At 47.1% G+C, this 26,227-nt stretch overlaps 1 protein-coding gene across 1 annotated transcript in view; it reads right to left on the reverse strand.

Moving 5' to 3' along the window:
- LRP1 (LDL receptor related protein 1) overlaps positions 1-26,227 on the reverse strand; it is a 275,009-nt gene that overhangs the window by 72,701 nt on the left and 176,081 nt on the right. The window contains exons 26-41 of the mRNA XM_044283959.1: positions 17,209-17,373; positions 16,672-16,916; positions 16,041-16,172; positions 14,563-14,790; positions 13,887-14,061; positions 9,646-9,740; positions 9,052-9,201; positions 8,558-8,698; positions 8,320-8,445; positions 7,940-8,071; positions 6,904-7,038; positions 5,001-5,130; positions 4,777-4,903; positions 3,643-3,794; positions 1,638-1,762; positions 916-1,287 (exon numbers count right to left, since the gene is read on the reverse strand). Of these exons, the coding sequence (XP_044139894.1) occupies positions 916-1,287; positions 1,638-1,762; positions 3,643-3,794; positions 4,777-4,903; positions 5,001-5,130; positions 6,904-7,038; positions 7,940-8,071; positions 8,320-8,445; positions 8,558-8,698; positions 9,052-9,201; positions 9,646-9,740; positions 13,887-14,061; positions 14,563-14,790; positions 16,041-16,172; positions 16,672-16,916; positions 17,209-17,373 (2,630 nt within the window). The remainder of the gene's footprint in view (positions 1-915; positions 1,288-1,637; positions 1,763-3,642; positions 3,795-4,776; positions 4,904-5,000; positions 5,131-6,903; positions 7,039-7,939; positions 8,072-8,319; positions 8,446-8,557; positions 8,699-9,051; positions 9,202-9,645; positions 9,741-13,886; positions 14,062-14,562; positions 14,791-16,040; positions 16,173-16,671; positions 16,917-17,208; positions 17,374-26,227) is intronic.

The raw sequence follows: 26,227 nt of genomic DNA on the forward strand, positions 1-26,227 counted from the left end.
CTTGCACTTTGCGCATTGGAATCAAAATCACACAATAAGGACATTAAATGGTTACTACCATCACACATAATGATGGTACATAGCAATGATATGCCATCTCTTCATGACTGGTGCAGGTCCAACTGCCTGCACCCCAACCGATCCAGAGAAAGACAGGGCGTCAATGCTGCCTTCACCGTTTTTGCCTACACAACCATGCTCCCACTCATGTTCCTTGCACAGTGGACGGCCAGGCGCCTGTGTGTAATGGGAATAACACTTTAAAGGGGTGATGCTAGGGAAGCTCGTCACAGTCGCGGCCTGCTATTGGATGTTTTGAGCCGCACTACGAGATGCAGCAGGGGCCGTGTGGGGATCAGGAGCGATGCGGAAATGGGGTAAGTATAATCTATATGAGGAGCCCGGGCATTGGGGTTCATGTTTTAAGCCCCTTGCAGACGAGCGTGTTCGGATCAGGTCCGGATGCATTAAGTGATGAACTGATTTGCCTGCGATCGCGTTCAGTTTTTATCGCGTGGGTGCAATGCGATGTAATAAGTTTTGCACGCGCGTAATAAAAAATTTAATGTATACAAACAACATCTCTTAGCAACCATGCGTGAAAAATGCATCGCATCCACACCTGCTTGCTGAAGCAATGCGATGTTCACGCAGCTCCATTCACTTCTATGGTACCAGTGTTGCGTGAAAATCGCAGCATATAGAACATGCTGCGATTTTCACGCAACACACAAATAATGCGTGAAAACCAACGCTCATGTACACAGCCCCATTGAAATGAATGGGTCCGGGTTCCGTGCGGGCGCAATGCGTGTGTAAAAGGGGCCTTAGACTTTGGATAACCCCCTTTAAGCTTGTCTATCAACATTTGTAGGAATAACCAAAGATTTCAGAGCGCTCAGACAAACGACTTACTCTCCACTACAGTCTTTCGTCCTGTGCCATCATTGTTGATCTGCTGGATGTTCCCAAAATGGATATCACTGTAGAAGATACGTGTTCCTCCTTTGTCACTCTCCCGATAATCAAACGCCAAGGCAATGACGTTCTTCATGTGATCATGGTCTTCAAAGGGTTTTACTGGGGCATTAAGGCTACTTTCATCAGATAGATGTATGCTTTTAAGAATAGTGCGCTCTGAGTACAAGAGATAACCGTCATACTCCCGACAGCTTACACCGTTTTCTGCAAGCATGCCATGGGCGCAGGCACAAGTACGTTGACCTCCACCTCGGTACAAGCACAACTGTTGGCAGCCACCATTGTTTTCAGCACACACATTGGTCCCTGCAATGTGAATAAATAGAACAAAACGTAAGAGGGGGGGGGGGAATAAAAATAAAATTGCCATCAGTTCAGAGTTCTTCAGCTTTGTTTTTGCACAAAGGAGCCACATGTTTTACATGAAATACAGCCCACAATTGCAAAATTTACTGGACAATGCAAGTTCTTGCCAAAATGTCCCTAAATTAACACCTCCATTCTCCGCAGTTAAACAGCTTAAACAAATGGCTATTAACTCTTTGTAGTCAGAGTGGAATATGACCTATCACTTCAGTGGGTTCATTGTAAGTTCTTGTATGGAAGTAGTAACCTCCACTATCTCACATTACCTTTATATCGGATATAGTACTTACCCTTCTGTCGGTTTTTGTTGAACACCTTGATGTCTTTTAGCTGTACTCCAATTCCAGTTCTCAAGGATACAGATTCGGTGGCGTTGTCTTTGTTTCCTCTCTTAATAGAGCCATTAGCATGAGTCCTGGGAGACAAAAGCACAGCATACACGTTAGACAGGTGCCATCTACATGATGTAGATGAAGGATTATTAGACCCAATTACTTTATATCTGTCTTCCATACATTACTCAACAGTTTTAGTCCAGCAGATTTTCTGCATCTTTACTGGGTAGCGGCCGGATCACCGCTGGTCCCCATTATAGTTAATAGGGCCGGGTGGCATTCAGGCAGCACCTGGCGATTCCGGAGTCCGAGAACGGCGGCAGGCTCTGAAAGCATGCAGTACTTTTATCCAGCTGCCTCTCGGCGTGCGCTGAGGTGCTGCCGCCATGACTTCGACCCCCATTATAGTTAATGGGGACGGAGCGGCAGTCTGGAAGCACACGTGAACTAGCGTCAGGACGGATCCGACAGGCTGTTCACCCGCCGGAACAGCCTGCCAGAGTCTCCTGCCGCTAGTGTGAAACTAGCCTTACTTAGGCCTCCTGCACACAGCCGTTTTTTTTTTTTTTTTTTTCGTTTACTGGCCGTTATTTGCGTTCCGTATATGGAACCATTCATTTCAATGGTGCCGCAAAAAAAAAAAAAAAAAAAACGGAATGTACTCAGTATGCATTCCGTTTCCGTATTTCCGTTCCGTTGAAAGACAGAACATGTCCTATTATTGCCCGCAAATCACGTTCCGTGGCTCCATTCAAGTCAACAGGTCCGCAAAAAAACAGAACACATAAGGAAATGCATCCGTATGTCTTCCGTATCCGTTCCGTTATTTGCGGAACCATCTATTGAAAATGTTCTGCCCAGCCCAATTTTTTCTATGTAATTTCTGTATATGCCATACGGAAAAACGAAACAGAAACTGACACACAACGAAAATAAAAAACGGAACAATGGATCTGTGAAAAACGGACCTCAAAACACTGAAAAAGCCATACGGTCGCGTGCAGGAGGGCTTCGGCTGTTCTGCATATCCCTCGTCCTGTGCATGCATTGCCTCACTGTGTGTGTGGCCTCCTGCCCGTTACAAGTGCACAGGTACAGCTATGATCACACTGATTTTGGTGCAACATACGTTTAATGTGTCCTTTTGGCATATACACTGTGTGCACAATTATTAGGCAAGTATCTTGACTATATCATCTTTATACATATCTTCCAACGCCAGGGTATATAAACTCGAACGCTTATTGGATGGAAACATATCAGGTGATGTGTATGTGTGTAATGAGGGAGGGGGTGACCTAAGAAGATCAAGACCCTATATCAAGGTGTGCGTAATTATTAGGCAGCTTGTTTTTCTTTAGCAAAATGTACCAAAAAAAGAGATTTAACTGACTCTGAAAAGTATTCAATAATAAAATTAACCCTCAAAAATACAACGTACCTAATAATTGTGCACACAGTATCTGGCAGGAATGCACTAGTAAATCAGACTTTTAAAAAGCATAGTCAATTACAACCAAGCTTTATGTTCAGCGCACACATCAGAAGATTTCCCCAGTGTATCTGCTGACCATGAAGATTAAACGCAAGGTGAACAAAGCATAAATGACATGGAATTTCCCAAATCGCTGGATCCTAGAAGAGGTAAATGAGAAAATCCTTCAGTAGTTTTGTCTCACATACCAGGCGATAGTCAGGGTTTATAGTTTGGTAAATTCTCTGTCTGAAATATATTGTGAACTAGACTATGTGACATGAATTGTACTGTTAGTTGGAAGGAAGCAGCTTTTAAAGTCAGTCATTACTACAAGATTAACCCTTTAGATACAACTAGGGTAAGCAAGCAGTTCTAACACCAGTAATACAGACGCTTACCATAGACTAGAAAGGAGAAATCTACTTGAGGGGTAGAAAGAAAGCATTAGAAATTAACTCTGGGAACATCGGCGAGAGTCCTCACCTGTCACTCCAGTAGATGTAATCTTCAAAGACAGACACCGAGAACATGTCCATGTTGTTGTTGGACAGCACAACCTCTCTGTTCTTCCCAGTTTCCAAATCGATTCTCTCAATTTTATCAGTGCGAGCATCACACCAGTACAGCTTTCCTTCCTGCAAGACAGGCAATGCGGAGATTTATCACTGCATCCTTGAATATTAATAATCTGATTGATCGCCCCAAGAGGCATCATGTGAGATACCGAAAACGACCAAGTCCAACTGTAGCTGAAAACCAGGACGTATGCGAATACTTCAGACTTAGGGGTCCGTTCACAGGTCCGAATGCGTCACGCAATTTTGCGTAACGGTTGCGGCCCCATTAATTTCAATGATGCCACAAAAGACACGGACAGCGTGCATGGCCGGTGGCAGTGTTTTGCGGATTCGCACTTTGCGGACCACAAAACATTTGTGGACGTGTGAATGGACCCTTATACTGGGGTAATCTGTTGTCTGCTAGAAAATTCATTCTGCCTTGCTTGAAATTTTGGGGGAACAGAAGCATTACTGGCAGGAAGCGTGGAAGTAAAGATATCAACTTCAATGCCAGCAAACATGTGACACAAGACAACTAAAACCAATGGCTTTATACAAGTTAATGGGGTTATGCTGTAGTAGTCTGCCCAGCGGGTGGTCAGAAGCATTGCTGAAAAATAGGTGAAAGAGTCTAAGGATTAGCAGGGGGGTTCAGCAGTTCGACCTCCATCGATCACAGTATGTGGTGGCATAATCTAGCAATAGGCCATCACTAGAGATGAGCCAATTTCATATTTTGAAATTTGTTCACGCTTCGTTTGGTGGTCAAAGCAGAATTGCGTTATGGATTCCGTTACCACGGACCATAATGCAATTCTATGCCTTTAGAGGCATTTTGTCATAATAGAAGTCTATGGCCTGCATAACGGACCCGTCTCGTTTCCGTTATGCAGGGGAGTCTTAGGACAGTTTCCCATCTCCCTGGAGGAAGGTTACTATGCTTACTTTAGGGAGAAAAAAAAACTAATGCTAATAAAAATTGCACTAACCCTTATGGAAGGCTGCAATCCTCCAGGCTATCATGTTAATCATGAAGAACAGGAGCATCACATCATACCTCATAATCTATTGAGACACCATTGGGCCAACTGATGCTGACATCTACCAGGACAGTTCTTCCGCTTCCATCTAGGTATGACCTTTCAATGCGAGGGAACTGACCCCATTCTGTCCAAAACAGATACCTAACATGACAGAAATAGAAAAGAAATCAAGGTGAATAAGAGGAGATAAAACTCTTGATGCAGAGTCATATTTTCACTGAACATCAAGGCATTTTACCCTCTCTCTGGATGCACAGTAATGGCCCGGGGCTTGTCCAGTCCTTTGGATATGACAACATAACGGAAGGAGCCATTTAGACGAGCCACCTCAATAACGTCAAATCCTTGATCTGTCCAGTAGATGTTGCCTGTAAAAGAGAGAGCCGCAGACAACAAAATCATAAATAGGAGGAAAGAATCCGAGACGGCCAAATGGAATTTTATATTGATACTGTGTCTGGATCCAGCTCACAAAAATGATTAAAAAAAATAAAAGAAGGACTGCAGCCCGAGTAATTGTTCTTCCAGTCTTTTTCCATGGCATGCTTATTAAAGAAAATACTCATTTTCTGAAAATGTACGTCTCATCACATCCAGACAGCAAGGTAACCCTAGAAAATATGCCAGGACTGCTCCTATGAGGAATCAATATTAATTGATTTTCCAGTGAATCGCTACCTATTATTATGAAGTCATTTTTATGTCCACAATCCCGGGTCTAGATAGTGGCCAGAAGTTTCTTTTTCTGCATAGACATATAAGAGTCAAAGGGGGTTATCCGGTAATTATTAGTCAGGACTCGGACCCCTCCAATCTGATAATGATGACCTATCCTGAAGTAAACCACTAGAAGGATATGCGGATGGAAGAAGTTAATTAGCACAGAATTTTGCATCTATTTAGATTTAAACACATAGCGGGAAGTATCATCCTTCTGCGCCAGATTTCTGAAACCTAAAAGTCACTAATTTTGATGCAAGTGTTCTGCGGCAAAATTTGCATCTTTTTTTCACTTCTCCACCACTCATGCCCCTTTAAAAAAATAAAAAAGTGGGTCTTGAACTGGGGGAGGAGTGCTGTGGGCGGTCAACCACAACCCGATGCATTTATCAATATGTGTGCGAGAAAACTGGTGCACATTACAGTAGAAATCTGCGCCGGCATAGATGTCATTTACTGGCTCACAGAACTCCCGAAGATGCACCAGAATTATTACCTTTTTAATCATCCTGGTGCATGGACCGCAGTGGGGTTTGTTATTAGAACCAGCATAAGAAATGGGAGACTTGATATATTCCCCCAGGGCAGTCAAAGTTGGACATTTAAAGGGGTTGTGCACGTTTAGGTGGGTTTGACAAACCTCCCCTCGTGGGCAGACCTGTGAAGGGGAGCATAATAACCTATTTCCCGGCCCTGGCTCCCTGCTTCTTCTCTTCATGGCCTCGGCTGCTCACTGCACTCTCAGGATGTAAACTTCTGTCTTGATGCGGCTGCAGTCAATCGCTGGCCGCAGCGCTGACCTGCTGCCCCATATGTCGTACATGACGCAAGGGGAGAAGGTCGCCCCTGTGGTCAACAATTTTAGTGCAGTGGAACAGCTGAGGCCAGGGAGAGGAGGTTTACCAAACCCACCCGAAGGTGCACAATCCCTTTAAGGATATAACATAATCACCAAACTGACTAATATTTTAATTAAAAAAACAACTGACATGCAGTGCGGGTTTTTAATGTGCTTCATGTCTATTTATGCTGCGGATATCCACAGCAGATTTCACCCTCTGCAATGCTGAAGGTGAATTCTGCAGCTAAATTTGCCCCATGTGGCCGAACCCTAATAGTTCTCACCATGGAGCTAGATGAAACCGGTTTAACTGATGTAAGACGCAGTAAAGAGCTCAGCACTAAAAACAAGACTGTGGCAAATGTATATATTACAACTCCGTGCCCCACTGTTCACAGCTCAGCACTAAGAGAAGATGCTCCAGTAGTTTACCGGTATAACATTATGCATCTTACATCAAAACAGCCAAAAACCAAATGGGCCTTACTATCTATAGGATTGATGTATCTGATGCATCTGACATCAAGTAAGAGGAGCCATAACATAGTGTCATGGTAGTTAGATGGTCCACAATGCCAACCTGCTATCCAGTCCACTGCGATCCCCTCCACTCTGCCAATGCCATTAGTGACCACGTCTTCTCGCCAGGTCTGGTCTCTTTTGGCTCTACTGATGGTGCTGAGTCCCATGTCCACCCAGTAGATTGTGTCATTTTCTAAATAAAAGTAATTAATAATCATGTTACCGTAAAGAATTTTCAGTGCGTATATATATGTATATATATATATATATATATATATATATATATATATATATATATATATATTTCCCTCTAATACACATTTACATATTTCATACCTGCATTGATGCAAGCTGCTGTAATATATTACAGAATATGACATAACACATCTTTTTTGAAACATACATAAAACGTAAAAGTGACAATTGCAATGGGAAGATAAAGGTCCAGATTTACTAATCCTAAAGATGGCGTACACTTAGACAGGCTGTGTAGACCTGCACCAGATTTGGCATCACAGGGGCTCAGGCTAAATGATAAATGTGGTGCAGGCAAAAAACACTTTTCTCTGACCAACTATTGGTTGGTTTACTTTGAGACAGAATTTTACGCCAGAAATGTGGTGCTATTTTGGCACAAACAGGTGCATCTCAGGCCTTTTTGAACAGGTTGTACAAAGTCAGAGAAGCCTTAGTTGTGCCGAATTGTGCGACAGTTTAGCCAGATTATAGAGGAACCATGAGTGGCCCAGATCTGGACACCGTCCCTACAGGCTGTGCAAGCCTCTCTGACTTTTCCGTAAGCATGCATAATCGTGAATGTTTATTTCAACGTGGAGAGGTATATAAGTCTACCAGAAACTTCAGGATGTGACACCTCTTGGTTCCTCATTTCTTCTGACATTTGCCATCAGTCAAGATGCCAACGTATACATATTAGATTTCAGTGAAGTCCATTGACATTAAGTCTAATATATATTGTCAACCCTTGATCAAAATTCATTATATACCTAGGGTGACCGACCAGTTAGCAGGCATGCAAGCCATTATAGTACGACAGACGATCTGCCAAAGCCCTGAATACCAGTGGATCTTACCAGCATGGAAGTCCATCCCAACAGCCAGAGATGTACCAGAGACTGGAACCAGAGCATCAGATTTATCTGCTGGATCCAGAGGAATGCCTCGTATCCCTTCATGTACAGAGTACAGCAAGAAGGAGCCAACTCCTGCAAAACAGTATTTCATACAGTATATTAATGTTAACTTACTTGATGAATAGGGGAAACTACAAAAAAAAGCCTTGAACAGAATAAAAGCTGCAACATGGCTGATAATATAGCAGATACAAATACATTTTTTTTAACCAAATTTCTAAACAAGAACAATCATCAAGCAAATCATATAATCTAAAATTGCATGTAATTCTACTCATATATGAATCATCCTTGGTCCAGCGCAGGCCGGCTGTACTCACCCTCGCACGTCTGCTGTCCAGTCCTCAGGCTATAGCCGGCAGTGCACATACAGGATCTTGTCGTGGCGGAGGTAGGAAGGCACAGCTGGGAACAATCTCCATTATTGACGGAGCAGTTGTTGGTTCCTAAAATAAAGGAGGTATGAAGTTCTCAGTGGGACCACCAGAGAAGAGGAAACCACTTCCATCAGATATATTTTCACCCTGATACGAGCAGAAGATGCTGCCATGCTCCTACCTTTCTGGATCTCCTCATCATAAACCTTCATGTGCATGACTTGATTGGTGTTCTGCCGCAAGACTTTGGGATCTGACCCATCCTTCTTATTGCAGGTTCCCATTTTGTCAGAAGCATGGTCTGCCCACCATAGTTTGTCACCTAAGGAAAACAGAAGTTGTACTGAGGAATGGTCCTAGTAATAGACTTGTTGTGAACCCCATAATAACGCCAGGAGAAATGTGTGAAAAGACAAGATCTGAACAGGATGGGCTCCAATATAAAAATGACCTGAATCCAAGAAAATGGCTGCAGCAACAGATCTGCTGCATTTTCTACATGGAGAGAAAAAACGCCCCTCCGGTTTCAGGTAAATTAGATGACTTAGGTTTCGGCCAACATCTAAATTTGATATCTTGCTCTCCACAGAAATAAGAGTATAGTTGGAATAAATAGCCATAACTTATAGAATAAAACATAGGTTTCAGTAACTGAGGGCTGCACAGAATCTTTACCCATTATAGCCAGTGCCGTCGCCTTCCCGAGGTAGGTTTTCATAGTAAGAAGCACTTCCAGTACATTTCCACTGAGATTACATCTATTGATGGTTCCAGCCCCAGAATTGATCCAATAAAGTTTTTTTTCTGCATAATCGATTGATAAACCTACAAAGCAGAGACAACGAATGATGAGATTAATCTAATGGTATTTACCTCCTAGTTATATACATCAGTTCTGTGTGAAGTAGCCATAACCTGTGAGGCCAGATCTAAGAGTAAATGTGGGTTCTGTGCACTGGGAATCATTACTTTTAATCATTTGTGACTACTCATCACTGTGCTTCACTAGCAGGATATGTGATATCATATATTCTTCAACCAACACAGGCAAAAATGACAGTAAAGCTAAAATCTGATTGTAAGCTTTGCTGTCCCTTTTCTAAGCACAGCCGTTTCTGCACACATACTGATGTTCCCCCATCACCAAGGGTCAATTCTTTTCCAGTTTCCTTTCTTTTAACATAAAAGAGAAAGTTCCTCATATACATCAGGAAGGATCAGTAAATGACTGGTAAGCTGTATGCTGAAATGTCAGATGTGCGTTCTCACCAACTGGTCCCTTCTGTCCAGTAAAGAGGACTTGTCGCTCTGTGCCATCCATATTAGCTATGCTGATGTTGTCACCATCTGTCCAGTAGAGCTTCCTAAAAGAAACATACTGATTAGTTCAAGTCCAGACTGGCAGCCACATGCGCCCAGAATAAGATGAGCCGTGCACATCACATTGAGGCAATTACCTAAATTGAACCCGGTTCACAAACCACAACCATTACTCAATATTTTAGACCATGATTACAGCCTGCACTCCGACTATGATGACAGTAAAGTAATGCCAGCCTCCCACAGAGGAGCGCACATGATGGATTACTGTAAGGTTCAATCATGTATCTCATACAACATTAGCTCTCCCATATACCGCAGGTGTAGGAAGTGGGACCCCGAGACAGCATCATGTAGGTTACTGAGCAATCACACTGATAGTCACTAGGCAAGACATATGTCTGTGTGGGTGCAGTGAATCACCAGGTCCATCAGGTCAGGCACCCATCTAATTTCTTACCTAGATAAATTAGAGAATGAGAAGAGGAAGAAAGCTATGAAAAGCAAGAGAGCGAGCCGAGAGAGATGCAAGAGAGCGAGCCGAGAGAGATGCAAGAGAGCGAGCCGAGAGAGATGCAAGAGAGCGAGCCGAGAGAGATGCAAGAGAGCGAGCCGAGAGAGATGCAAGAGAGCGAGCCGAGAGAGATGCAAGAGAGCGAGCCGAGAGAGATGCAAGAGAGCGAGCCGAGAGAGATGCAAGAGAGCGAGCCGAGAGAGATGCAAGAGAGCGAGCCGAGAGAGATGCAAGAGAGCGAGCCGAGAGAGATGCAAGAGAGCGAGCCGAGAGAGATGCAAGAGAGCGAGCCGAGAGAGATGCAAGAGAGCGAGCCGAGAGAGATGCAAGAGAGCGAGCCCTCACTGACTGACCGCAAACAAGCTTGGCATTGGTGAAGGACTAAAGTACATTTACATTAGAGAGTTCAGCATAAAGGACAAAACAGTTCATTGACAGGTATAGTCTGGTTTAAAAATCCAACTATCAACCCAGCCTATTACGCTGGGTTCACACCTGAGCGTTTTACAGAGCGTTCCTACGCGCTGTAAAACGCTCAACAAGGAGAAACCAATGCTTCCCTATCGGCATGGTTCTCACCTGGGCGTTTTACAGCGCCCGACGCCCCAAGAAGTACATGAGCTTCTTTGGGGCGTCTTGTCGCGCGTTCCCATACATAGACTTTCGGGAACGCGCGACAATGGGCGTTCGCTTGTCTCTGTATGCGCGATTGCAAACGCCGGTACAATCGCGCATACAGAGCGCTCCATCGCGAACGCTCAGGTCTGAACTCAGCGTTAAAGACATTCATGGTTTACTGAGTAAGGCCCCACTTCTCATCCTCATTTATTAGCCCGAGTGAGGTGCAGACTAACTCTGGAGAGTCTGGCATTACACAATTTCAATGGGAACTGTACAATTCCTCACTTCCCCAGAGCTGGTGCTCCATGGAGATTCAATACTTGTCAGGTTCCAAAAGATGGGGTCTCATCTGTGGCACAGCCCGTGATCGGCATAACGGTGAGGAAAGCATCTGAAGAATCATTTTACACATCATATTTCATCATGTGACAAATCACTGCGGGTTCTTGTCTGTCCTATAAGCAGAGCAAACCGAGGAAAGCCTCTCTTTCTATTGAATATGGCTAAAACTGGTTTTTAATTCTCCTATAGCAGACTTTTTAACCCTCACGGCTCCTGTTATCTGTCAGTAAAGCTGCTGCCATTCAAGCAGTTAGTATATTGGAGAAGAAGTCTCTCCACAAAGTAGCACACGTGATAAGCTGCTGAAGTATATGAACAAATCTCGGATTTCCATAGTATCATGTGTAGAATATGTGCGGTAATAAATTTTGTGAAACGCGGCAAGCCATTTCTTGGATCAGATCTGGGTTGTGCGTGACATTATCACCATGTCTGATCCACTGTTTCCTCACATTAATTTCCCGTAATGAACCCAGTTCTCCCACACAGATGCCTCTGCTTATTTCCACATTACTGGAAACGACTCTGGTCTGGTCCACCCCCACATGAAAGCCGGCCAGGGACAGACAAGCAACTAGAAGTCGTCATATCCCCTTGTGCCCTACTTCCAACCTTCTAATAGAGCCGGGTCCCTGCAGGCAGAAATAACACTGGGCAACTTCAATGCTTACTACCCAGATCTCTATTAATACTTTTACCAATGACCTATCCTCTCAGTTTGTCAAGTCTCTTCCTCTCCCTGGTTGAGATGCTCCTAAGCCACTCTGAAGAAGATGGCTGATGCCACCACAGAGTTGAAAAAGGCCCCAAGAAGTGCCTCTGCACTCCAAAAGCCTCCTAAGTAGGTAAAGCCTGCTGTGGCCCTTTCTGCATAGTGCGTCCATGTTACCTGCCCAGTGCAGCTTATTATTGAGGAGTACACCCAGGTACTTATAAGTGTTGACTCTCAATGTCCACTGGTTTAAGAGGATGTCCATGCCCTTGCTTCATTAGAGCTGCTCCTTTTAAGTGCACAGGAGGCAGCCCAAGCCACTCTGATCATCCTTGTACCTCCCGGTTCCCCTGCCACCCGCTCCCTCTCCTTCCAGATTGATGAGAACAGGTTCCTGCCTAGTCCTCTTGCCTGGCCGGTCAATTAAGGAGAGGGAGGGGCTGGCAGAAGAAGCAGGAGGAGCAAAAAGTGCACAAAGTGGCTTGGACCCACCCTCAGTGCACTTAACTGCTCATGTGTGTATGGATTAAAAGTACCTTTTCTCCAGAATGAAGCATCAGATCACTAAGTGAATGGTATCATAACGTTCAGCTGGGCTAGCCCTACAAGACACTGGGTGGTTTATCAGTGGAGTTCCTGGTGACATATCTGCTTTAAGGTCCTTTTTTACCTTATCACTCTTTAAGCCTTAATCACACGTCAGTGATTGTGAGCCAAAACCAGGAGTGGAGCCTCCACAGACATAAGGTATAAGGGAAAGATCTGCACCTGTTCTGTGTTTAGAGCCGCACCTGGTTTTGGCTTAAAATCACTGACCGGACATCAATTTTGTGAATAATGCCTCAATCTGAGTACTTTTGGTTGGCTCCCAAGAGCCCAGGCAAATAGCTGACATAGCCAAGGAATATTTCTGACAACAGGCCTTCACCTGTACTGGCTGCTGGGGAATGTAGTATGACATGCAGCTAATCAACGGAATGGCTGGAATACATGGACGCATAATACTCACTAAAGCAAGAGACACTGCCTGTTTGGATGTCTCAGTTCTGGCTCACAGAGGGGGTCCTGTGCCGAGACCCTTCTCTATGAAATCTATGTGCAATAATAGAGGATTATAGACAGGGGCTCTCCTGATGCGACAAACTCTTTAAAGGTAACGTGTCACCAAAAATTGTATCTCCCAGTTAAAACCAGATAATGACAGATTGAGTTTTCTAGGCATGCTCTGTGCAGAGGGAAGATGGTGGATATGTCATTCTAATCCTGCCTGTAATGATATCACCTCTGTAAACAATAAGTCATTTTCTGATGACACATCCCCTATAAGTGCACAGGTTAGTGGGACCATTGGTTGTGGCCTGTAGAAATGCTGCTCATATGGTATATGACGAAGAGGCTCATCTTATTTGGACGCAGCAGCTGCTTTACAGCAGTAGCTGATTTCCCAACGACATGCAAGAAGTTCTAACCATAAGGGTCCATTCAGACATACGTAATGCATTGCGGATCCGCAATACACCCGGCAGGCACCCCTATAGAACTGCCTATTCATGTCCGCAATTGTGGACAAGAATAGGACATATTCTATTTTTTTCCGGAGCCGCGGACCGGAAGATAAGGGGCGCGCTCCGGAAATGCGGATGCTAAGAGACCATAGTGTGCTCACCGCATCCATTCATTTCCCATAGAGAATGAATGGGTCCACACCCGTTCTGCCATTTGCGGAACGGATGCGGACCCATTATACAGATGTGTGAATGGAGCCTGACACTGTGTCTGGTGACTAGAAGTCTCCCAGTGACTCTTACTCATATGGCATTGTGTAATGTAAGACGCCAAGCCAATGAATGGCTTAAACCACTGTAAAAATGGGCTGAGTTGCCAGTATTGCTAAGACAAATTTATACTTTTGTTAGCGAATGCGAATTCACTTAAAATGTGACGGTCTTTACTTCCAATTATCTACTATTACTTGAAAAAATATATCATATAGAGACGCACCCTTCCAATGGATTCACCACAAGGCAGTGGGGTTTGTCTAAGCCCTGGATGACTGCATTCTTGAAAGACCCATCCAGGCGAGCCACATTGATTTGCTTTTTATTAGCATCATAACTTGTCCAAAAGAGGTTCCTAGACACCCAGTCGACACTCAATCCTTGAGCATTTGGCAAGTCTGCAAGTTAGAAAGAGAAAAAAAAGTTTAAGTATATAATGTTAATGCATTTAAAAAAAAAAAAGATTAAAAATACATTGACAATACTAAAATACAAAATAAAACAATGTCTTATACAAGGTGTTTCCAAAAGATGGACCTTTTCTAAAAGCAGTGCATTTCACAATGACATTAACAAGTTATCAAGTTTTATCTTCTCATCTTTTCCTCTGAAGTGTGAGGTCGCCCTGTGCTCGCCACTCACATAAAAAGCGTTGCTCAAATGGTCGGTACCAGCGACGATTACAATTTCGAATGGGCGGATCAATAGCAAAATGCACGCTCCACCACAATTGCGGATTCAGTCTTGCTGAGCTGCAGAACACCTTGTGTTGGGGGAAGGGGGAGGGGAAGGTTCGTGGTTGCATAGATATAACGATTTTAAATTGGGTCCATCTTTTAGAAACACCCTGTGTACTTCTAAGGGAGGAGAGAAAGAAATAAAATAGTGTAGGCCATTACCAGCAGACACCACGGTCTCTACTCCAGTGCCATTGATGAAAGCTCTCTTGATGGTTTGTGTGCGGACATCCGACCAGTAGATGCGTTGCTCTATGGCATCATAATCTACTACAGTGACATTGTCTATATCCGGGACAGTGAAAGAGATGATGTAGTTGTAATATGGGTTATCAATGTCAACTCCACGGATTTCCATCTGGCGAGCATACAACAGGAATTTTCTGGATTCTAGAAGTGTCAGAAAGGGAAGAAGAGTAATTACATTCCTATGTATAACTTCTTTCATATGAACGTTTACCATTTTTAATGGGGTTTCCCATAAATGATAGGATAAGTGACAAACGTCTAATTGCTGGAGGCCTGACTGCAGTGACCCCCAGCGATCACCAGAACCCCGGTATCAAGTCCCTCGTTCCTCCTCGGTGCACGACTACTCAAGGAGGAATAGGAATACAGCAGCAGCCAAGCATCAATCAGTTTATTAAAAAGCAGGAGGCAGAAAGCCATACAAATAAGCAGCTTTGGTCCTAACATGACAGCAGGTCAAAAAAACAATATGGCTGTTTTGCAAGCAATATTGTAATCAATTATGAGAATGGCAACGTGAATGCCTTAGGTATTACACACAATAGCAATTACCAAATTTATACAATGCTCCTCCTTTTCCCAACAAATCTGGAAGGGGGGGGGGGGGGGAGGAACTGGGTCTCACTGAAGAGACCAAGTGTGTGTACGAAGACTTATCCTAAGGCAACAAATGGGAAAAATATGCAAAACAGTTAATGCCAGCCAGAGCAGACCCTAAGGTGGATTTACAATGCCCGACATTCGGACAGATTATCAGGAACGAACGTTCCTGTGAACACTCATTCCCGACAGTGTGCCCGTCGAAATGTGCTGCCGATCACACGATGAACGAGCAAAACACTCGTTCATCAGTTGACCCTGGTGTTTATGCAGGAACACCAGTTTGCGTTTCTGGGCAGCAGATCATGCGGTCTAAACAGTGGTCTGCTGCCCAGAAACAATAATTCTGTATGAGGTCGAGCGATCCCTCATTCTCATATTATGAAGGAGTTCACGGCAGGTAAATGCAGAGGTCTCAGTCACTGAACAAGCAGCTGACTGTCGGGAAGGAACGGGAACAATGGGCTGTTACATCAGGACGAGTTAACCTGCTTTTACCTTTGGAAGAGTCTTTGGTGTGGCTGACAAAAGCTATACTGCATCCTATCAAACCAATCGGCTAACCTGCACCAGACTATTGTCATACACTATACTAGATAAAGCTAAACTGAGGCGGATATTGTGTGGACTGTATAACTAGCTGAATGATAATGTCTACAAAGAACCATTTAACTATCAGAGACACTGATGTTTGCTAAAGCTCCTATGACAACCAGAGCATGGAGGCAGACTGGAAGAACTATACAATTGCCAGACATTTGTTATTGAAGGCAACAGTTTCACACACTTACCAAGGCAGGTCTTCTTGTCTGGAGACAACCTCATGAGATGAGGGCAAGCACAGGAGAACGTCTGGTTGTAGTTAATAAGGCACAAGTGGCTGCAGGGTCCTTTTCCGTCATTTGCTGCACACGGGTTTGGAGCTACAATTTACCAATGAAACAAAGAAGAAATTTGAAATAGGCAGTTATCTCAAGCACAGAAGACATTTTTTAAAGGGGTTTTACAGTTTTTTTTTTTTACGGATGACCTATCCTCATGTCATCAGCATCTGAACTTTGGGGGTCTGACACCCGGGACCCTTGCTGACTAGCTGTTTGAGAAGGCACTGATGTTTCTGTGAGCACCACGGCCTTCGCACAGTGCCGTACATTGTATAGCAGATGTGCTTGGTACAATGCTCAGCCCCATTGACTTATATGAGGCAGAGTGGCAACTAGGCCACGTGACACATGAACGCAATGTCAATGGCCTTGGAAAAGCAGCCAGAAGCTGATCGGCAGGGATTCCGGGGGTTGGACTACCACCAACCAGATTATGATGTTCAATCCTGAGGAGATGTCATCAGTAAGAAACTCACGGAAAATATCGAACTATTTTACAGCAGTATGAATGCACACAACTAAATATTTTATGTCTTACCTAGGGGTTGGCGTGAGGGGTGATAAACCTGAAGGTCAAAGGGTTGAGTGTTGGTACGCTGTACCACAGTTACATTGTGACCAGTCCATTTATTTGCTTTTGCCAAGGTGTTTGTCCTCCAGTCAGTCCAGTAAACTTCCCCACCATATAGTGTGACAGCAAAAGGATGAGATAAGTATTCGTGGCCTTTCAGTACTTCAATGTGTCCTGAACCATCATACTTTGCCGAGTAAATTGCATCTGATCTAAGGAGTTAACACAGCTAAGTAACTCTTAAATAGAACGTAAGTAGTGTATACAATGGATAAGTTGTTCATTTAGCATTTCTAAATTAAAGTTCGTACTAGAGGAAGCAACAAAGCAACATTAACTTACCAGGATGAAAATGAGTAAATTAGTTATACTATATGGTCTACAAAATGCTCAGATAAGCGCTGAAAACATTCTATGACACACTGTAGTCAGTTTCTAGACCAAAATTTATTCCATGGGGGTGCTGGCCTTCAGCTTCATGTATGGCACATGGGTAAGCCGTACCTGGCATCGATCCAAAGAATGCGCTCTTCTAAGTAGTCTAAAGTAAGACCATTTGGCCACCCTCCTGATCCGGTTTCTTTATGAATAGTCCTACGTCCCTCCCCACTCATCGAAGCTGCTTCTATGCGTGGCATGCTAGAATCCCAGTCTGTCCAGAAGAGGATACTAAAAAAATAAAAATCACATAACGAATATACACATGATGCTGGATAAGTAACACAAGGCTTGTTATCTTATACCTTACATGTAAAAATCCAAATAGCAGGTTGTAAAGTATGTTCTGCTTTAACTTTAGCAATTTTTTAAACAGCAAAGAGAGACACCTTTAGTCACTTCCTAGAGCCTCAGTGATCTGCCTTCCTTAGATGCTTTCCCCTATCTCCACTCTTTGATCTGCCAACCAGATGGCCCTCCTCTTCCCTCCCTGCTGCTGAATGTTACACTGAGAGAAGATGGGGAAGAGCAGAGAGAGCTAACAGAGACAGGGGTAATGCTCTGACCGATTTATGTCAGATTCAGCAGCACCACCAGACAGGCGAAGGAGTTACACACACTCTGCAGAAGCAAAATAGTAGGAGATTTTTAAAGAAGACTATTTAAAAAGTTGCTTTGCTTTGTATTTAACCAGCAAATTAACTACAAAAATGTCAATGCAAAAGGGTCCATAAACTTTAAAATACAACAATTGTTAATATTTCTAAATTTTCATAATTTGTTGTTGCCATTCAAGTATTCTTGAATCTTTGTTAACATGCTTGGATGTAGGCGAGATGGACAATTACAGACCTGGTGTGGTGATCACTTCATCCTGGTTGCCACTCATGGCATGCAACCATGAAAGTCTGTAAAACTTAAAGGGCTTCTGTCACCCCACTAAATCGTTTTTTTTGTTTGTTTACTTATAATCCCTATAGTGCGATTTCTGCATACATAAGCTAATTAATCATTTTGGTCCAGTAGATTTGGCTTAAAACGTGCTTTTAAAATATGCAAATTACCTTGCTACCAGCAAGTAGGGCGGCTACTTGCTGGTAGCAGCTGCATCCTCCGATCCTAAAGACGCCCCCTCCGCATGTTGATTGACAGGGCCAGGGAACGGGATCGTTCTCTGCTGGCCCTGTTTGAATTCAAAATATCGCGCCTGCGCCGTACCTGTCTTCAATCGGCGCAGGCGCACTGAGAGGCGGACGCTCGCTCGGCCGCTCCAGCCTCAATGCGCCTGGTGTAGATGTGACGTCATCGGCGCAGGCGCATTAAGGATGGAGCGGCCGCCTCTCAGTGTGCCTGCGCCGATTGAAGACAGGTACGGCGCAGGCGCGATATTTTGAATTCAAACAGGGCCAGCCGAGAATGATCCCGTTCCCTGGCCGTCAATCAACATGCGGAGGGGGCGTCTTTAGGATCGGAGGATGCAGCTGCTACCAGCAAGTAGCCGCCCTACTTGCTGGTAGCAAGGTAATTAGCATATTTTAAAAAGGAGATTTTTGTATAACTTACCAGTTAAATCTCTTTCTCGCTCTTCCTTGGGGGACACAGACCTTGGGTATAGCTCAGCTCCCTAGGAGGCGTGACACTAAGTAAAACTGTTAAGCCCCTCCTCCATCAGCTATACCCTCAGCCTGGAGATAGAGGCTACCAGTTGCGTGTCCAAGTAGTGAAAGGATAACAACCAATAACGGAAACAACCAGCCAGCAACCCAACGGGGCGCCAGACCATAACCCTGTAACCAAACACAGAAGGGTGGGTGCTGTGTCCCCCAAGGAAGAGCGAGAAAGAGATTTAACTGGTAAGTTATACAAAAATCTCCTTTTCTCGCCCATTTTCCTTGGGGGACACAGACCTTGGGACGTTCAAGAGCAGTCCAAGAAGGGAGGGACCACAAACCCAAGGCGGACCACCACCAGAGCATCAGGAAACCGCTGCCTGCAAAACCAGGCGGCCCAAAGCAGCATCCGCTGATGCATGCGTATGCACCCTATAGAACTTTGTGAAAGTGTGCAGAGAGGACCAAGTGGCTGCTTTGCACAACTGTTCAGCCGAGGCCCGATGCCTCTGCGCCCAGGAAGCTCCGACTGCTCTGGTGGAATGAGCAGTGACGCCGAAAGGCGGAGGTCTGCCCTTGGCTCGATAAGCCTCAGACACCGCCAGTTTAATGAAACGGGCAATAACCACCTTGGAGACCGCCAACCCTCTGCGCGAACCCTCCGGAACCACAAACAGGGAGTCCGTGCGCCGAAAGGACCCGGTGACCTCCAAGTAAATCCTCAACGCCCTGACCACATCCAGACGGTGCAGTTCCCGTTCTCTGGGGTGGGAAGGAGAGGGACAGAGCGACGGAAGGACGATGTCCTCATTGATGTGAAAGGCGGAGACCACCTTTGGCAGGAAAGTCGGGACAGGCCGAAGCACAACCTTATCCTGGTGGAAGATCAGGAAAGGTTCGGAGCAAGAAAGAGCCGCTAACTCCGACACCCGTCGGAGAGACGTGACGGCCACAAGAAAGATGACCTTGCAGGACAGAAGGCGAAGGGAGACCTCCCGTAAAGGCTCGAAGGGGGCTGATTGGAGCGCCGAGAGCACCACATTCAGGTCCCAGGAAGGAACTGGAGGGCGGTACGGCGGAACAGAGTGAGCCACCCCTTGTAAGAAGGTCTTAATTGGCCCTAGAGGGGCCAGGGGACGCTGGAGAAGAATAGACAGCGCCGAAATCTGACCCTTCAGAGAACTGAGGCACAGCCCCAGGTCCAGACCCGACTGGAGGAAGGACAGGATTGTGGGAAGAGAAAACCGGAGAGGTGGGATGCTCCGGGACTCACAAAACCCCAGATAGGACCTCCAAACCCGATAGTAGATCCTAGAGGATACGGGCTTACGAGCCCGGATCATGGTGCGGACTACGTCCGCGGAGAAACCCCGTCGCGTTAAGACGGCGGTCTCAATAGCCACGCCGTCAAACGTAGCGAGCCTAAATGCTCGTGGAAGATCGGTCCCTGAGAGACAAGGTCTTCCCTGGAGGGCAGTGGCCACGGTGCGTCTGCCAACAGCAACATTAGGTCGGCGTACCAAGACCGGCGGGGCCAATCCGGGGCGATTAGAATCGCGGGGACGCCCTCTGCCGCGATCCTCCGAAGAACCCGTGGCAGGAGGGGAAAAGGAGGAAAGACGTACAGAAGGGAGAATTCGCGCCACGGAAGGACGAGCGCGTCGGCGCCGTATGCCTTCGGGTCCCGTGCCCTGACCAGGTATAGGGGGACCTTGTGGTTGAATTTGGAGGCCATGAGGTCCACGTCGGGGCGACCCCAGCGAAGACAAAGGGCTTCGAACACCTCTGGGTGCAGGGACCATTCTCCCGGGTCGATGGTGGACCGGCTGAGGAAATCCGCCGCCCAGTTGTCCACCCCCGGGATGTAAATCGCAGATAAGGCCGGCACGTGCGTCTCCGCCCAGAGGAGAATGAGGGTCACCTCTTGCATCGCTGCAGCGCTGCGAGTGCCTCCCTGATGGTTTATGTATGCCACAGCCGTGGCATTGTCCGATTGGATCCGAACAGGGTGGCCCCTCAGCAGATGGGTCCAGTGTCTGAGGGACAGAAGAATCGCCCTCAGTTCCAGAATATTGATTGGAAGTCTGGACTCCGATAGAGACCAAACGCCCTGGACGGACCGGGGAGGGAAAACCCCCCCCCACCCCCGTAAGCTGGCATCTGTGGTAATCACCAGCCAGTTCAGTGGAAGGAAGGACTTCCCCCTTAGAGGGATATGCAACCACCAGCCGAGGGAAGCCCGAGCCAGGGGAGGCAGAAGAAAGGTCCTGTCCAGACTCCTCGGTGATTTGTCCCAGGCCGACAGAATTGCCCTCTGAAAGGTGCGGGATCGGAATTGTGCGAACGGCACCGCTTCGAAACAGGCAACCATCTTTCCTAACAACCGCATGCTGGATCTGAGGGAAGGGCGGTGATGACGGAGGAGACTGCGAACCGACCCGCGAAGGGCCAGACGCTTGTCCGACGGAAGGCGGACCTCCGCCAACTCTGTATCCAGGAGCATCCCCAGGAAGATCAGCCGTCTGGAGGGGGTAAGGGAAGATTTGGGGTGGTTGATAATCCAACCGAACCGCGTCAGGGTCTCCAGAGTGAGTTCCACACTGCGGGATGTCTGAGAGAAGGAGGGTGCCTTGACCAGGATGTCGTCCAAGTATGGGAGAAGAAAAACACTTCTTGAACGTAGAAGGGCCAAGACAGGGGCCAGGACCTTGGTGAACACTCGAGGAGCCGTCGCCAGACCAAAGGGAAGGGCGACGAATTGGAAGTGATCGTCCCCCACCGCGAAGCGCATGAAGCGGTGATGACATGGAGCAACCGGAACGTGGAGGTATGCATCCTGAATGTCGATTGAGGCCATGAAATCCCCTCTTTCCAGGGAGGCCACTGCGGACCTGAGAGACTCCATCCGGAATCTCTGCAGTCGGAGAAAACGGTTCAGGCGTTTTAGGTCCAAGATCGGACGCACTGAGCCTTCCTTCTTGGGAACCACAAAGAGGTTCGAGTAGAACCCCCTGAACCTTTCCGTCGGAGGCACGGGGGCGACGACACCCTTGTCCATTAGAGAGTGAATGGCCGCGAAGAAGGCGGCCACTCGTACGGGATCTCGCGGAGGACGGGATCGGAAGAAACGGTCCGGCGGAATGGACGCAAATTCGATTTTGTATCCGCAAGATACAATCTCGAGCGCCCATGCGTCTGAGATGTGGGCCCGCCATACGTTCCTGAATAGGAGAAGGCGGCCCCCCACCCGGGTGGGTGGGGGCGCACCTTCAGGCAGAGGGCTGCTGGCCTGTGGGAGCCCGTGCAGGCTGGGACTTGCGCCAGGTAGGTTGCGTCCGAAAAAACGGCTTCTTGCGTCTATCCTGGGCTGGGCCAGAGGAAGAAGAACTGGCCGCGGGTCTAGACCCGGTGGGCTTGCGAAAGGACCGAAAACGGGACGAACCAGCGCGACCACGGGGGGCGCCCATTGGCCTGGACTGGGGGAGGTGAGTACTCTTCCCACCCGTGGCCTCTGATATAAGTTCGTCCAGACGGGTTCCGAACAGACGGGAACCCGTGAATGGTAGGCCGGCCAAAGAGCGTTTGGAAGCGGCGTCCGCCGCCCAAACCTTCAGCCAGAGTTCCCTCCTGACAGAAACTGCCAGGGCAGAGGAACGGGCAATGAGGGCACCCGCATCAAGGGAGGCCTCACAGACGAATTTTCCGGCCTGAACAATTAGTTGGGCTAAGGAACGGAGGTCCTGAACAGGGACGTCCGACCCTAACTCCCGTTCCAGTTGCAAACCCCATTCAGAGACCGCTTTGCCAACCCAGGCGGAGGCAAAGACCGGTCTAAGGGCCGAACCAGAGGCAGTAAATATGGCCTTGGAGAGGGATTCCGTACGACGGTCCTCAACAGACTGGAGGGAAGATCCGTCCTGTACAGGAATAGTAGTGCTTTTGGACAGGCGAGCCACGGGAGGATCAACCTTAGGCGGGGATGTCCACGTGGTCACAGAATCCGCTGGAAAGGGATAACAAATGTCCAGCTTTTTGGGTGTAATAAAGCGGACGTTAGGCCGAGTCCAAGCCTTGGATACCACAGAAGAAAAATCTGCGTGTATGGGAAAAACCTTGGAGGCCTGTTTGGGGCGGAGAAAGGACACGCCGGCCTGTTCAGAGCTGGGGGGGTCATCGTGTAGCTGAAAGGTATCACGGATGCTAGTGACAAGATGCCCCACCGCGGACGCCAATTTGGATGGAAGCTCTGAGTCCATGTCCACGTCCGAATCCGCCAGTTCTCCCTCAGAAAGCGTATCCCTCTGAGAGGATAGACTTGACTGAGCTCGCACGCATGGCGGAGAGAGCGAAGCATCTGGAGAAGATGTGCGCTCAACCCTTGAACGTTTCTGAGTATGCCGGGCCCTGGAAGATTCGCTGGGAGGCAGGGAACCAGTGGGGGCGGCAGAAACGGTAGTCCCAGCGGGTGCGACAGGGATTGTGGCAGCCTGCGGGAGAGGCGGTCTATCCACGAGACGGCCCACTACGTGTGTAAGGCTTTCCACCGCCTGAGACAGAGACCTAGCCCAGTCAGGGGGTTCAGAGGCACCGGGGGGCGCAGCGGGAAGTGGGCCCTGCACCGGGGCCTGACATGCAAGGCAATGCGGCTCAGATTGCCCACGCGGAAAAAGTTCCTTACAGGCGGTACAGGCATGGTACCAGGGTTTGGGGGCACCTGTGGGATCTGACATGCTGAAGTGTGGTTGTACTCTAATATAGAGACCACAAAGGGTTATAGCAGCTATGACCAGGAGGGTTAGGAGAGGGTTAACTGTCCTACCAGTGCCTCAGAAGAACGTCAGGAGATGGCCCAGATCAGCAGCAGCAGAGAAGCAGTGAACAGCAGTGAGCAGCAGAGAGCAGCAGAGAGAGCGCCCACAGAAGCCGAGCGATGTACACAGGAGGTTAGAGTCCCCCACCGTGTCCCAGCTTCCTGTCAGGAGTGAGGAAGCGCGGGAAACCTCAGCAGAAAGCGCGGGGAACAGGCTCCGCCCCCTCCAGCGCTTGAAATGTCTCCTGTGAAGGAGAACGTAGCTCCGCCCCCAAAATGACGCGCGCGTAAGCCCCGCCCCCTGCCGGGACCGCTAAGCCCCGCCCCCCGTTCTCGGCGGGAAGGGGGAGAGAGAGAAGAGAAAAATGGAGTCAGCCCCGAATGAGGGGGAGGGGAGAAAGATAGCAGCGTGGGGGGGGAACGGCGTGGGGGTGCTGAGGATGCTGCTGTGCTGCATTGTCCTGCAGATGAGCGCTCAGAATGAGCGACCACGGGTGCCCCCCTTACCCAGAGGGGTAGATGCTGCAGATAGGGACGGGGTATGGGCTGGAATAGCCATCTCACCGTCCGACGTCTTCACCCTCAGTCCTTTCCAGCAGGGTCGCCCCTTCAGCCACTGGCACCGCAGTGGCAGGAAGCTGGAAGAGGGGCTTGGCGTGCGGGCGACCCCCTAGCTGGCGGGATGTAGGGGAGCCATTGCTGCCCAGATCCTCCTATTGCTTCTGTGGGGGAGGCAGCAGTGCAGATAAGTTTGCACTGGCGCAGCTCAACCCCGGGAGAGCAGAGAGGTCAATGCGTCTCTGGTATCCCTAGGAAAAAATAAAATAACAAAATTAGTAGAAAAAGTAAAAATAACAAGGAGAAAACAGCCCTGCAGTAGCAGGGAGTGTCTTGCCTCCTTGGACACTAAGCTAAAACTGGTAGCCTCTATCTCCAGGCTGAGGGTATAGCTGATGGAGGAGGGGCTTAACAGTTTTACTTAGTGTCACGCCTCCTAGGGAGCTGAGCTATACCCAAGGTCTGTGTCCCCCAAGGAAAATGGGCGAGAAATTACGTTTTTAACAAATTCTACTGAACAGAAATGATTATTTAGCTTATGTATGCAGAAATCGCACTATAGGGATTATAAGTAAACAAACAAAAAAAAGATTTAGTGGGGTGACAGAAGCCCTTTAAAAGGGTTTTCCAATATTTTATAACTGATGACCTATCCTCTGGATAGGTCATCAGTATCTGAACGCGGGGGTCCAACACCTGGGACCCCCTCCAATCAAATGTTTAAGAAGGCATCAGCGGACCTATGAGCCCTGTGGCCTACGTGCTCAAAGTGACTAGTACTAGTGATAACCGCCTTTAAAACCGCCCACAGCGTTATACACCGCCCATTTGCACAATGCAGCGCAAGGCTAGGGGAGCATCGGAGCAAGGAAATGCTCTAATGTGCCACTTGTTCACAGTAAAGCAGTGAAGGGGATCTTATATCCGGGTTCAGCCCTGAACCCAGACAACCCCTTAAACAAACAAAGCTCCGGACATTGTATAGCAGCTGCGCTTGGTATCGTGCTCAGCCCCATTCACTTCTATGGGGCTCAGCTGCTCCTAGGCCATATGACAGATGAACTGGTCGTCACTGGCCTAGAAAAAGCAGTGAGAAGGCTGTGGCACTTCTTAAACAGCTGATTGGTGGGGGTCCCAGGTGTCAGACCCTGCCGATCAGATACGGATGACCTATCCTGGGGATCATCAGGAGGTCGTCAGTTATAAACTCTTGGAAACCCCCGTCAGCAGAAGAATTTCCATTTGATGCATCGAATGATTGTAAACTACCAGAAAGTAAACCACTAGTAAAAAAATTTTTGATTCTCATGAAAAGGTCACACAGATACTGGGATAATAAGAGAGTACCTTAGAGTTACTCTTTAAAAATTGCTATAAAATGTTATTCCATCGTAGGCTGTTGAACCATTACATACTGGAACAGAAATATACTGAAGAAAAGGAAAAATCTAATCCACACACATACAGTATAATAAAGTCTCCTTCCTAATACAGAGCACAACAAGCATTAGAATCTGCAAGTGCCTGAGCGGATCTGGCTTTCTGCTTGCGTGCTGTCCCTTTCACCATTACAGCCTAGGTCTATTGTAGTTGATGTGTTTTCAGCAAAGCTTTGGCATGCCATTTGCATTCTGTTTCATAACACTTCCAAGAACCTCCCGCTGGCCTGATCAAACACAACTATCAATTATGGTCCCACAAGCTTATCTTTGGACTCTGTCACTGGAAAAAAATGCCAGAAGGGCCAGAATTATGCAGAAATTCTGACGGCTAAACCACAAGTGTCCCTACAGGACTGCGCCTTTCAGATAAACCCAGCTACAATAGAAAAACATATTGCTCTTTTCCATGAATATCACTCACTAGCTGAAAGTCGAATTCTGCAAATGGTACAGAACAGGTCATTCACAGCAATGCATGCGCTACTAGAAACCCCAATTGTTGGTGTTGGGCATGCTAGTGCCAGTCAGTCACCGTCATACCACCCAAGTGTCCTCCTTTTGGACCTGAATCTAACTTTGCTCTTGAAATGTTGCTTACGAGATGAAGATCAATAGAAACTATAATCCTACTACATTACTGCAGTAAGTATCTGTTTCCTCACTGC

This window comes from Bufo gargarizans, chromosome 3 (assembly GCF_014858855.1).
Source record: "Bufo gargarizans isolate SCDJY-AF-19 chromosome 3, ASM1485885v1, whole genome shotgun sequence".
Lineage (NCBI taxonomy): Eukaryota > Metazoa > Chordata > Amphibia > Anura > Bufonidae > Bufo > Bufo gargarizans.